The following is a 14,886-nucleotide window of genomic DNA, read 5'->3' as shown; positions in this document are numbered from 1 at the left end:
TTTATTTTAATCATTTTGGTTGGTAAGGAAAGGCAGAAAAACATAAGTAACTATTAGCAGTGGATTTTCTGAGTATTAATTATAATAATTTATATTTAAGTTATCGAAAGAAAATTGTTGAAGCAAATCATAGCATATGTCTTAGTTTTCACTACCATTTGAAATGCTTCAAAAAGTTCAAAATGACCCCAGTATCATATTTGTTCATTTGATTTCCAGAAAGAGGATCAGAGCTTATGCGTGAAGGAATAACTTAAACCTTTTAACTTCAGATTAACTGATGTTGGCTCCAGGTTGACCTTGGCCATAGAGGAAAATGGATTACCTATTTCAGTGATGATGAAAGAGCACCACCAAGACAGAAGGGCAATTGTAATTTTGATGAAATCAACTTTCATATTTTTTGTACATTTTCATATGTACAAACAAAATGCAGCTGACATAATTTGTTTGCTTTGAATCAAGAAGATGCTGTATTGTGATAATTGCAACAGCCGTGTTTCACAATTACATCAAACAGTGTGGCTGGCCAGATCCTGAAGTAGAAGATGACAGTGATCCAGAAATTCCCATAGTTGTAGGCCAAAAATGACAGATATGAGATGAAAGAGAGATGAAAAAAAAATAATAATAATTCTGAAACGGACATGCCAGGACCCTAAACTGGACAGTGTTGACACTGGAATCTGGAGCTGCTTCATATTTCTCACCTCCTCCTTCATTGCTAACATAAAGTATTTTCATCTTCATTCATGTTCTTCTTTTAAATACTTTAATTTGTGCTCATGAAATTCCATGACCAGTTTTACACAATTTGCTTCAAGAGATTCTTTGAACGTTTTCTTTTACCTTTGTCCATTTATTTGTTTGGATTATTTAATCCAGTTCCACACAATACTTGTTTGTGGGTTCCATCCCTGGTTTTTCAAGGGTCCTCATGTCAGTACTATATAGCTACACATGATTAAACTAATCAGGCTTCACAAAGAGTAGTTTGATTAGTCCTTATTTACCTTAGTTTGTGACTCCCTAGTCTAGAAGTAATCTAAAGTTAAGAAATGTCTCAAAGGCCTGGTTTCAGACAGGACTTAGATTAAGACAGGATTAGGCCTTAGTTCAAGTAGGACATTTAAGTATCTTTTATAAAAAAGCCTTAGAAAAAGCACTTGGGACTAAATAATGGAGAAATGCCTCTGACATTTTTTAAGGCATGTCAGTGCAAGTTGTGTTCAGTTAAAATAGCTTAAACATGCATTTTAGGTTTAAACCTTGTCTGTGAAACCGGGGTTATAAACCACTTTTAGTCTGGATTAATTTAAATAGAATTAGCCTAGTTTTGGTTTAATTTAATCCCTGTCTGGCTAAATGCTACGGTTGCAGGGGTGTGTGTATAAAATGCCCACGCCCGTCATGTAATATCTAAATTAAGAGGGCGTGTCTTAAAGAAACGGTATCCAATGCGACGGTTACTGGAGGGAGGAGCAGACATGTCTTCCTCTCCTCCCGTTTTCCTTCGGTTGGTGTGCTGCTGTTCTCAGACTGGGCTGAAACCTGAAGCTGAGACCAATAACCAGCCCATTTCATCACCAGGGGATGGTAGGAGGGCAACTGTGAGTTCATAAAATGTGTGCCGGTCACTGCGCTTTATCCGGCCGCTAGAAGCGCGAGTATGGCCTATTATTTGTGTGACATTAGATAAAGGGAGTACACCTTGCGTCCGAGAGCATGGAGGTGACGTATGCTGCTTTACAGCATCTGCAGTTTGATGCGTAGAAACATTGCTCACGGATAAAGATGGATTTACCTCGTCGTTTTCCAGACCCGGTTCTCAACCCGATATTGTTCAATGAATCCGCTGCTCCCCTCGGTATGAATGAAGCGTGTGCGACTAGGAGCGGGTCCGGCGCCATGGCAACCAGCGCGTTGAGAAACGATCTGGGCTCCAACATTCATGTGTTAAAAACACTGAATCTCCGCTTCCGCTGCTTCCTTTCCAAAGTCCACGAATTAGAGCGCAGAAATAAGTTATTGGAGATCCAGCTGCATCACGCCCAGGAGCAATCACGGTATCGACTGCTGTTTTCCCGGGATAAAGCGGTCCAGACGAACCTCGAGCTGCCTTATTCGAACACACTGTGTCAATCGAGACTCCCCGGACAAATCTGGAGTTTCTCACACACCGCCCGATACGGAGGACGGTTCGAAACTCATCAGGGGCCTGGAGTGTCCTGGACCCATCCAGACGGTGTCGGGGTTCAGATTGACACCATCACACCTGAACTCAGGGCCTTGTACAATGTTTTGGCCAAAGTCAAGCGCGAGAGAGACGAGTACAGAAGAAAGTAAGTCTAGTTCGAGCTTATTTCAAGTGTTTGTCTGCATAAAAAGGGAAGAAGATAATTTCTTTATCAACATTTTTATTGTTAACGCAGTAACTCCAACAAAACTTGATATTAGTTACCACTGTATATACCGGTATAAGGAAGTGAAAGGCTACGCTACTCTAATAATTGGAGCTGCCATATTCATTTTATAATCGTTTGACTTTTAAAAACTACACTTTATTATGTTAACTATTGGCCAACTAGTTACCATTATATATAGATCAATAATGTGGTTGACGACCCCGGCCCTCTCTTATTTTCGCTAATATTCACACTTTTCTACATGATAGGTTTTTTAATTATTACCGCCATTGCCTGTCTAACGATAAACAAAGTAACGTATATTGTACTTAATCTATTGTATCAATTATTCAGCCATTTATATCATCCACTGATCTAAAAAAGTAAAACGTCCAAAAACAAATGTAGTAGTGGTGACCATTTTAATCGCAAAACAGCTTTGTATTAAAGGAACTGTATGTAAGAAATGTATTTCAATTAATCATAAAATGGCCCTGATATGTCACTAGACATTAAGAAATCATGTTAATTTCAAATACTTATATCACTGACAACAGTTGTCCGGCCAAGATATTGTCATTTTAAAAGTGAAGTTGCAGCCCTCAACTGATGTTGATGTTGACATGTTGTGTCATGCCTGAAGCGCCACCCTCCACCTATCTACCAATCACGAAGTCAGTAGTGTTTCTGCATTCGGGTTGCCAGCTCTGCTCTAGTTACCACAGCTGCAGCTACAAACTTTTTGGATAAACAATGTCTAACTTTACGAAACCTAAACGACCTCGTTATGAATAAGAAAAACGTTGTGACAGTGTCCGAAATAAAACAAGGATTTGTATAGGAGATGCCTTTGAAAGATGGAGACGGCTGAAAACGGAGAATAATTTGAAGACTGATGCCAACGTTGCTAATTTTCTCCTGGGGCCCGTTCTTCGTACTTATTACATCTGAGATGATTTGACAGATCCCAGATCTTTTAATCGAGATAACTGATCTCAGGCTAATTTGGTTCTTCAAACGAATTTGCGGATTGGATTAAAATATCTGAATTAAATGATCTAAGATTACTGAGCGTTCTTGTGTTCCCTGAAGAGGGCAGATGCATCGATACTCGAAACCACGATCAGCAATGCAGCGATTGGCTGGCGTCAAGACAGCAACGTAATGACATCATATAATTAAAAAATCCATGCAAAAATCTTGACAAATTATACAATAAAAACCCCACGAATGTCTGGACCTTTATAAGGAAACAGCCAAACCAACATAAAAGTTATAATAGATAAATGATAAATGTCTTTTGTTTTTTTAACATGATTACCAATTATTTATATTCACGATTTTATACAGTATTTGTACACCCTTTACATTTTTATTTCAATGTTGTAATTTAATTTTTAATTCAATTTGGAGCAGATTTGTAACGTGACAGTATTAAAGTTTCTTAAGGGTCAAGATCAAATTATCTGCATCTCTTGCGCTGCATCAAGCCACTCCCATAATATCCGTGATCACTTAAATTAATGCACGGCTCAGATTAACTATACAACATGTGTGTAAACCTCCAATAAAATTATAAAGTAATTATTCCATCAAAAATAAATCGCTCAATCAAGTGGCTGTGTCTATATTATTATATACAACATTATAATATTATATACATAAACAATATGACATTTTTATATTATTATTATTTAAAATTATTATTATTGCCCCTGGTTCAGTAATGCACTCTTGTAATAAAGTAGCAGTGGCTGGGACAGATTTTAAGTATCACCTCAAGATGCAATCTAATCCTGTTTACATGAAATAAGCCTGCTCATGAGCAGGTTTAAGATTACGGACCTGTTGCTATGACAGCAAGTCCAGGATGAGCTTCGAAGAACCAAACAATCCGAGATCATGTAAAATCGTCAACAATCAAATCCAGCTAACTGAGTTAGCGAGGTACGAAGAACGGGCCCCTGGACAGGTAAGGTTCATCTATGTTTGGCTAACTTGTACTTAATGTAAATGGACATTTCAAATATTCATGACAGTCGAACAAAGTTATGCATGTTCGTGCAAAGTAACGTTAGGTTAGCGCAGATGGAGGAGGTGGGTCATTGAATTGAAAAGGTAACGTTAAGGAATTGTTTGGTAAATAAAAACGGCGAGTCGTCATTGCTAACATTAGTAAAGCATTATCAGAGCCCGTTTCTCTGTCATTATGCTGGGACGCTGAGGAAAACAACATTAGCACGCCTATTATGGCAATGTGAAAACGTATTTGAGACAGTAGCCTAACGTTACCTCGGTAAAAATTATTCCTCATTCGTTCTTCGCATATATAGTGGACAAAACATGCTGCAAGTTGACCTGTATGACCATTGCTAATGTTATTTAGCTTTGCTGTAATTTTACTATAGTATTTTTTCATGTGGGAATGTACTGTCACATACGAGCGTTCATATTTACGATTATATTTGGCTAATCGCCATTAGTACATTTTTGCGATTCATAATTACTTCATAAAACATCGCTCTTGAAGCATAAACATAATTAACAGAAAGAAAAAAAACTTACTGTGTACGACTCGTCACTTGCCATTGAAAGCTCGGTGTAGCAGCCTACGTTCCTGCAGGATCCTGCCTATCTGGCAGCCTCGAGTCAGGGGGAGGGGGAGAGGGGATACACCGCTCTACAGTAATTTGAAAGTGATTGCAGTACCAGTTTTGGCCACAGTCCTACATACAGCTCCTTTCATTTAGTGACAAATATTTTTATTAAAATGACTATTTTCAATTGTTTAAAATAACAGCATAGAACATTAGTTCGAAGTTAATATCTTAACGTTCCCAAAGCGTTATCACAAAGGACAGTTTTTCATATACATTTATTTTTGTAACATTTTAGTTGGATGTTTGTCTGACATTGCACATTGACATTAAACATACTGCATTCTTGTTTCAGAACATTCAGAGAACATTTAAAAGTAATGTTCCCATAATGTTTGCAAAATAATAGAATAGAACATTCCGTTAATGTTTTCTCTAACAATCACATAACCAAGAAAAATCTGGACATTTTGAACTATCAGAAAACAATAGAGTTTCATACAATACTAATGGAACAGCTACATGGTTTTACACCATATTTTTGTTAGTTGGATTGATTATAAAAAGCTTTCACCAAAAATAGCCCTTCCTTACAAAAACAAGAATGTTGCCCCCTGTGTGTTCATAGTAAACAAGACTGTGTGTTTTCTTTCTATTTGTGCGGCTGTCCCTGGGGTATGGTTTTTTTCATGTCTTAACAGTAAGGCTCTATCAGTATCCCCTGTATGTTCTCTAGTATCCTATTACAAACCTTCCAGTTTGGATATGAAACCGGAGAAAGCAGGGGTGACATTTTATCTGACAGAAACCATTCGCTTTTTCTCTCCTCCAATGGGGATCTCTGCAAAAGTTTCACATTCAATATGAGTTTGTGGGAACTGCCCTAGAACTTCAGCAGAATCTCTTTACAGTTTCTCTTTTTACCTTTTGGGACCATTAGTTCATGTAATACACTTCCACCCAGTTTGGTTCAGACATGGGGAATTTCCCCCTGATTATATTCTCTGTTAGACTTTTTGATGCGTCTCGTTCAATTCACTGGCTGATTCAACCATTTATTTTTGTCATCAATGGTGGGAACCACTGCATATTGATTTAGAAGATATATTTCCTGTTTTTGTTGCTAAAGGACGCTTGATTTAGGTGTCTACTGCCAAATTCCTTGTTTCTGTCCAGCACTAGTGCTGGGACTCATTCATTGCTCAACACAAGTTACTGTAACTTTAAGGCATTTCCGGTCATCTAGAAGCCCCAGACATTTTTTTTCTCACAAAATCTACAATAACCCTGAATTGCTTTTGTGTTTCCCCAGACTGTTCCCTTTTGGCTGTGTTGTTATCATAGTTTGTGTCAGTGGCTCTGTTGTAATAGTAATATAAAAGTCTGGCTAAAGAAGGTCTTGACATTTATTCCATAGAGGGTTTTTTCATCTGCCAGAACAGAAGTGGACTGTATGTGAGAAGAAGTGGACAAATGAGCCACACAATGATTAATTTCCAGGTCTTGCGTGGGCTGGAAACCCCGCTTTATAAAGAGTGTTGGTATCCTAGATTATTCAGTGCTTACAATGCTGTTAGTAATGTGCTATTTCTTAGATAAATGCTTGAGTAAATAGTCATGTGTTCGACCTGTCTTTACTTAAGTTCCCAACACAAAATTAACTTTTACTCTGCTGTCGTCTCATGTTTGTTTTGGCCCTCATATAGAGTGTCACAGTAGCAGCCGGTGGGTTAGGATGGATGTTGGTGGTCTGTTATATTAAATGCGATCCGAAACAGGTGGAAAGTGTGGCATCAGGCTCATATGCAAAGACTGTCTCCTAGGAAATGATTTAAACAAATATAAAACCGGTTTTTAAATTAAGCATGCGTTTGGCAACAGGCTGAATGTTTTGACTAGTGTTCTTTAAAGCACCAAGCAACTTGGAACCAAATTAAAGAACCTCCAATGCATTAATGTGTTTGCGTTTGCCGATTTTAATCGTATGGCTATTTCCAGAGGTCAAAATTCCATTACTAAAGTCAAGAATTTTGAGCACGGCATGCCAAAAAACATTATTGTTGAAAGGGAGAAAAGATGTTCGACCCAGTTTTTTCCATGTCTGTCAAACATAAATCATCCCTATACTGAACGAATATTTCAGGGAGCTTAGCAAACCTAGAGAATTAAGTCTTTCTGCCCCACCCCTTGGAGTGTTGTACGAATTCTTCGCCCATCCTCCCAATCCATTGGAATTCTTTGTCTGATTAATCCTTTGTAGGAATTCCATGGCTTTGATTGAAATTCACGTTTATTAAACTGTTCTGGACTGCTTGATGAATGTTACTCTTGTATTGTTAAGAAACAAACCCCAACTAAACATTTCTATGGCATCTGTTGGAATTGATTTAGGCTTTTTGCCTAATATGTGACAGAGAACTAGAGTTTTAAAGCTGGCATGAAACAGAAGTGAGGATTTTTTTTCTTAACTATTGTGATGTATATAGTTACATGGCTTCTTAAACAAGAAAAAATGTTGTGCTGGACTTTATTTTTTTTCCATCAGGATTTGATTGGATTGTTGTATCAGTGATTTGCTCATGCGATGTGAATGACAGGTTGTTCGCCCTCACGCCAATAAACACATCATCAGAGAAGACAAGAGATGTTGCTCCAAGAGGGAGGGGAAGTTATTTTGAATGAATTAAAATCACATGAATTCCAAAAAAAATATGTACATGGATGAATACTGCCATAAAACATAATAACATTTTTATACATTCATGGTGACATTTAAATCATATTTATCTGTCTATATATCATGAATGTTGTGCTGGGACTGGGAGTCAGTTTATCATTTCTATGCTCTAGCTTTATGATTTCAACACATGCCACATTTTTGTGAAATAAACTCAAGTTATAAACCTTTCCTTGCACAAAAGCAATGCATTCTGCAGATGACGACTTTGAGGAACGCACACTTTCCGAAGGTGTTTTATAACCCTAGCAGATGCTCTCCACTGACCCGTGTGAGTTGGGCTGTGGCCGTAGACATCTGTCCACTTCTGGTCAGGGAATGTGAGGGGAATGTGTTGTGACGGGGATCACTGGTATGTATGTGTGAACAGGAGGTAAGCCTGCAGCAAAGTGAGGTCATCTCTCCAGGAAATGATTTAGTAGTGCTGCCTCACTGGGTAGGAAATCAGTTCTGCCCCCCACTCATGCTCCAAGAAACAGCTATCAACTATTATGACAAAAAAAAAAAACATAATTTTTTTTTATTCATGAATGTAAGCCATATTAAGGTACAGTGTTTGTCTAGTTTTAGTTTTATATATAGGCTAATGTATTTTTCTGTCGCTGAATACTCATTCTGGCTTCCCAATACATTACAACAACAGTGATGATCAAAAATAATGGGCAAAACTGTTTTTGGCATGATTCAAGCATTTAGAAACCAAATTTATGAGACAGTTGTTGTCAGATTTCATTGGTGATTTCAAATATGAAATGTAATCGTAAGCTTGACGAACAGAGATAGGAGCTGCACTTGCATGACCGAGAGGCATTTCAAAATTGCTGCAGAGTGAAATGACTTGTCTTAAAGGGACTTTAAGGTGTTGAAAGTGCACGAGCACAGGTGAGACCTGAACAGCACACATTGCTATCTGTGGTTAAACTAAACTCATTTAAGTCATGCCAATTCAAACAATGTTGAGCTGTCAGAAGATTTGTCTGTGCTATCATTTGAGGGGCGCACACAAAAGAGCTGCGTCTCAGACAGCACACAAATAGTTCTTTCAAGACAAATTCAAAACACACAAATTATGTAAACATGCCCGTCTTGGCGAGTATCCTAGCAAACATAGTAGGTTGTATCTTAAGTGAATGTAAACAATCAAGAAAGACAGCGCATGTGTTCAGTACATAGACTATAAAAAAAATATGGACGTAGTGTCCGTGACGTCACCCATAGGATTCTGATGAGCCTTTCTGAAGCGCAAAGTATGGACGAGATGGCCGTTGCCATCTTGGCAGCGCGTCACTCCCGGATAACAGAAAATGGGCAAAAAGGTGGGACATGGGCGGAGCTGAAGTGACGCGATGACTAACATACAGCAGATAAATGGCTATCCACCTGTCACTTGAAGTGGCCACGCCCTTAATTATGCAGAACTTTAAGGCTTTATATAATGTAAACAAATGAGTTATAAAAAAATTCACCCCCCTCACAGTTGTCATGAAGGGCAAAATTAGCCGTATTGACCAAAACCACAATTTGTACCAGGCTGTAAACATGTTTTAATCTGCTGTAAAGTTGGGCATTTTAACATGGGGCTCAATGAGATTCTGCTCCCTTCTGGAGCCTGTCCCTAGCGGCCAGTCGATGAATTGCAGTATATGTCACTTCCGTATTGGCTTCAAGAGAAACTGCGGGAGGTTGCCGCTTGGTTCAGTATCAGTATTTTGGATCTGTGCATTGTCTTAAAGTGACAGCAGCATAATATTCCTGCTGTCTGTGTTTTTAATGTTATCGAACAACAAAAGAAAAGGAAAAAAATAGCTTTTGTAACTTTCATAATGGATTCATTTTTATTTAATGTATACAGTGAAGTTGTATGTAATGTTATTTTACATTTGATTATTTAATTTATGTACCTGAAAACTACTGTTATACCTTAAATAACCTGAAAAGGACTGTTTATTTTATTTGTATCTTTGCTCTATTTTATTTATTTGTGCTGTTGCTTGTAGTTTGATTATTTCTTCTTATTTTGTTAATTTTTCTTTGATAGTAGTCCATTTTTCCCTGAACATAGCACATAACACATAGGCTACATATATACAGAGCCTTACCTCTGTTCCACAACAGTTTTCCAGCATCCCTCCTCACTCCTCACTCTCAATTATTCCTATCCCAGCCAGAGATGGGGGAGTTCTCTGGGTTCAGGCCAAATTCCGGGCTCAGATCCCTCCCCTTAGACAGCACACCAAATACTTATATTCTACACCCTATCTGCTTAAATGTAACTGTGACCTAGTATGTGTGTGTGTGTGTATATGATTCATCCAGTCTTTACCATAACGCTAAAGAAGCAAATTATTCAGGCATGCCAATTTTCCTGAAAGATGTTATTCTGCCTTTTCTCCTGAGCTAACAAGTTATTTCATGATGATGCACATGATTGACTTTCAAAAGATTGCTGCCAGATTGCTGGCAATTATGAGGTAAATAGATTTCTGAGTGACTGTGTTTATTGTGTGGGTTTGTAAATGTCCAGCTAGTGTACAGACGGATAGAGTAGACACAGAGAGCCAAGACATTATGCATTCAGAAACTGAACCTCAAAAGCCCTGGTGACGCAAATACTTAACAAATGCCTGACTCTCCTCTTGCTGGTTTAGATATTAATGTCTGTTTCCTTGTGAAAAAGAAGTACAGTTTAACATGAATTTAAAAAGAGTACATATTAGTACTAGTGAACTAGTTTTTTTTTTTTTTTTTTAAATATGCCAGTGTACATTCAATATAATTAAGCACACTTCTTTTTCACAAGAGTTGCTTTTTTCCCTGATTTATGTCTATGTAGACCCTCTGTGCCACAGAAAGGAGGGGTTTAGATCATGTGTTCATGTGTCTGTGATTCTTGAGAGTAGCTCTGAGTATTGATCTGAAATGCAGCTTGCTCTTCCTCTGGTGTCCTGGTGTGGACACATATGTGTGCACTACTGAAGACCCGTGGGACTGTCTGGAGACGGACCGTTATGTAGGTCAAATTTGCACATAATGTCAGGATTTTCTTTTTTCAGTCATTGTTGGCCTTTCAACTAGCCTTAGCAATGCAAAGGCAATAAGCATGTTTTTGGCTTCGGAAAGGTATTAACCGTATGTGGACATTGCAAAACTCAGTCGTGATGCTAGAGTTTATTGGGTGGTTGCTATGCTGTTGCTAAGATGTTTAGTTGGTTTATTACTGGCCCAAGTTAAAACAGTCCACCCCCAAACAAGCATCACCATTTAAAGGTAATGTACCCTTTTTTCTCATATATGACCGATTGTAGATTTGATTAGTTTATTATTGTTTATATTTAAAGCATTTAGTCTCAGAACATTTCGCTCATGGTCAGAGGGTTTAGGACAGAAGAACGTTGCCAAGAGCTCATTTTGGCACAGGAACAGACAGACTAATGTTCCATCACTGAAATGAAATTGAGTATACAGCCTTAGCCTGGCAGCATTTGTTTTGTGTTAAGCCACAAATATTGCATATTTACTGCAGTATTTTGTGTATGTATTTTGTACAGACGTCGTAGGATTTTCTTGGTTTTGTAAAAGGAAATGCATTATTATCCAGCAGCAGACTGGACCTGCAGATGTACAGGAATTAATGGGCCCAACATATATCTTGTAGGGGAAAGTCCTCTTCTAAGTCCAAAGGCCTAAAATACACCTGGCATGAGGGCTTATTTTCACATTTATTTTACTGAGCTACAGTTTTATAACTCACTGTATTGAACAATTTTATCATCTTAGCCATGTGAAAAAGAAATTACACCCTTTTGAATTATATGGTTAAAATTCATCTGGTCTATACAATAGGTAACCTCAGATGAACAACAACACATGACATATTACACTGTCATTAGTTATTTAACAAAAATAAAGCCAAAATGAAGAAGCTATGTGTGACCAAATAAGCACACATTATGATTCAGTTGCTTTTAGAACCACCTTTAGCAGCAATCACTTGTAGTACATTTCTGTATGACTTTATCTGTCTCTCACATCATTCTGTAGGAATTTTGGCCCACTTCATACTGTTGCTTCAGTTCTTTGAGGTTTGTGAGCATTTGTTTATGCACGGCTCTCTTAAGGTCCTGCCACAGAATTTCAATCTGGTTGAGGTGTGGACTTTAACTGGGCCAGTGCAACACCTCGATTCTTTTACTTCTCAGCCATCCTGTTGTAGATTTGCTGGTGATCTTCGGATCATTGTCCTGTTGCGTGACCCAATTTCGGCCAGATGGCATCACATTTGACTCTAGAATACTTTGGTATACTGAGGAGTTCATGGTCGACTCAATGACTGCAAGATGCCCAGGTCCTGTGGCTGCAAAAGAAGCCCAAATCATCACCATGATGGACAGTTGGTATGAGGTGTTTCTGCTGATATGCTGTGTTTGGTTTTCGCCAAAAGTGGCATTGTGCATTATGGCCAAACATCTCCTCTTTGATCTTGTCTGTCCAAAAGACATTTGTTCTAGAAGTTTTGTGGTTTGTTCAGATGCAAATTTGCAACCCTAAGCCGTGCTGCCGTGTTCTTTTTAGAGAGAGGAGGCTTTCTCCTGGCAACCCTTCCAAACATGGCTTACTTGTCCTGTCTTTTTCTAATTGTACTGCCATGAACTTTAACATTTAACATGTTAACTGATGCCTGTAGAGTCTGAGGTAGTTCTTGGGTTTTTTGCAGTTTCTCTGAGCGCAGCAAGGTCTTACCTTGGGGTAAATTTCCTGGGACGTCCACTCCTGGGAAGATTGGCGGCTGTCTTCCACTGTAGAATGTTGGACTTCTAATTGTTTGGAAATGGCTGCATAAACCTTCCCATGGCAGCAACAATTGGTTCTCTAATGGCATCTTTACACAGCAGAGTTAAGGCAGCTCTAAAGCGGCTCTGTGTCTGCTCAAAATTCTGTGTAAAGACGCAATGCCGCATAAAAGCAGACTTAAAATATGCCGGGTCTGACCCACTTCAGCCCCTAGTACCAAAGGCGATGCTGAAACGGCTTTGATTCAGTGTAAATGAACGCAAACTTGTGCCGCCCTAAACTACGTCATTGTCATGACAACCACCTGTCAGTGTCAGCTCAGGCGGCGCGAGAATCAAGAAGCGGCAGACAAAACATAGAAATAGTGCCATATGTTTTAGGCAAATTAAAAAAGTATTTAATTAAAGTAAAATAGTCCTGTACTCACATCGTCAAGCAAACCACCAAAATAACAAGTCGTCATGTGTAGGGATGCACCGATATGAACATTTTGGCCGATACCGATAACCGATAATTCTTAATATTTGAAAGCCGATAACCGATATATTAGCCGATAAATCTAAATACAAATTTTAATAAACTCTGAGAGCCTGATTACAAAAACAAAAGGCTCACCATTAAAAGCCATGTCCCAAACACTTCAACATAAATCAAACCTATACACTACAGTAGCCTATTTGAACCAGTGTGAGATTCCTTACCTTTTCAAATTAATTTTACACTCCTATGGCCAAATTTTTTTTTTTAACACTTTACAATAAGGTTTAATTTTTGTTAGTATTAGTTAACCAACAATGAATGAACAATACTTCAACAGGATTTATTAATTTTAGTTCATGTTAATCTCAACATATTCAGACACAAAGTTGTGTCTTTTAACATTAGGTATGAACTGTGAATGGACTGTTACAAAACACAAACATTTTATTACTAAAAGAAACAAAGGTTATTGCTCTCTGTTTGTTCATGACAGTTAATGCATTAATAAAATGAGACCTTATTTGTAAAATGTTACCAAAAATTATATTGTCTAAAAAATAAAAATAATATACATAAATAATGCAAACAAGTAATTGAACAGCATTACTTAGGCTGCATAATAAAGAATCAGAATGCAAGTGCATGAAATAACCTCCGCACAGACGATAAAGAAATGGTTTTAATCAAACCATATTGTTGATGGAAATGATACGAGAACAATAAAAGTGCTAATTATAAAAAATAATGCTTCTGTGTTTTTGAAAAAAAAATATGTTTAATATTACAGTAATAGTAAACATCTGTAATATTAGTCTAGTCTATTAGGAATAATGTTGCTGTTTGAGAGCGCGCTGAAGCTGGAGAGAATGAACGAACAACCATAAACTGAAGCGCTTAGAAGTTTAATTAACAACTAAACGCATCATATATGAGAACAATCAGATATTTATACAAAATAAATATAATATTACAACTTATATTAGCACAAAATCACGCATAGGTGAAGGGTTATAACTCCTGTGGATGCTCTTCCCCTGTTTGAGAGCGTGCTGAAACTTAAGATGATCACCGGTACAGTGAAGCACTGCGGGTTATTGACTTAACGAAACACATCCTATCCTATATGACTTTAATCAGATGTTTATACTACAAAAACGTAATATTACGACTTACATATGCTTAAAATGACGCGAATGCACAAGCGAACTTGACTGTGCTGGTCAGAATGCGTTGTTGACGCTTCCCACAACAGCGCGCTGAAAAACAACCAAACCCAGAGAATTCACTACGTTTTATAACAGAAATATTCTCATTGCAGTGTTATGTATAGGACAGTCCCAGTAGTTATTAATGCTGTGCATTTCTGTTTGAAATGCGCGCGCCGGTACAATGAAGTGCTTTACTGCATCGTTAATTAACTCAACCAAACGCATCCTATATGGGATTATATACACAAAATAATAAATATAATATTACTACTTACAATGGCACAAAAGCTGTGAATGCACAAGCAAACTTGACTGTGCTCGTCATGAAGGTGTAGCCTAACTCCGTGGGCGCGCGCTGAAGCTAAAGACCGGTACAATGAAGTGCTTTACTGCATCGTTTATTAACTCAACCAAACGCATCCTATATGATATTACATACACAGAATAATAATAAATATAATATTACAACTTACAATGGCACAAAAGGCTGTGAATGCACAAGCGAACTTGACTGTGCTCGTCATGAAGGTGTAACTCCGTGGGCGCGCTCTTCCCTCAACAAACGCGCTGAAACACAACGTTCTTTTACAGCCTATTCTATTCTCATTATCATTTTATGTAGATTATAGAAGACTTGCGCTGCACATGTTGCACATAACTGTATTTTC

General features: G+C 37.9%; 1 protein-coding gene across 1 annotated transcript in view; it reads left to right on the top strand.

Moving 5' to 3' along the window:
- Positions 1 to 1,562: 1,562 nt before the first annotated feature.
- Positions 1,563 to 14,886, top strand: part of iffo2a (intermediate filament family orphan 2a) — a 29,921-nt gene continuing 16,597 nt past the window's right edge. The window contains exon 1 of the mRNA XM_079803564.1: positions 1,563 to 2,342. Within this exon, the coding sequence (XP_079659690.1) occupies positions 1,795 to 2,342 (548 nt within the window). The 5' untranslated portion in view covers positions 1,563 to 1,794. The remainder of the gene's footprint in view (positions 2,343 to 14,886) is intronic.

The sequence above is a fragment of the Gobio gobio genome (assembly GCF_949357685.1).
Source record: "Gobio gobio genome assembly, chromosome: 21".
Lineage (NCBI taxonomy): Eukaryota > Metazoa > Chordata > Actinopteri > Cypriniformes > Gobionidae > Gobio > Gobio gobio.
This window is presented reverse-complemented; position numbering and strand designations above follow the sequence as displayed.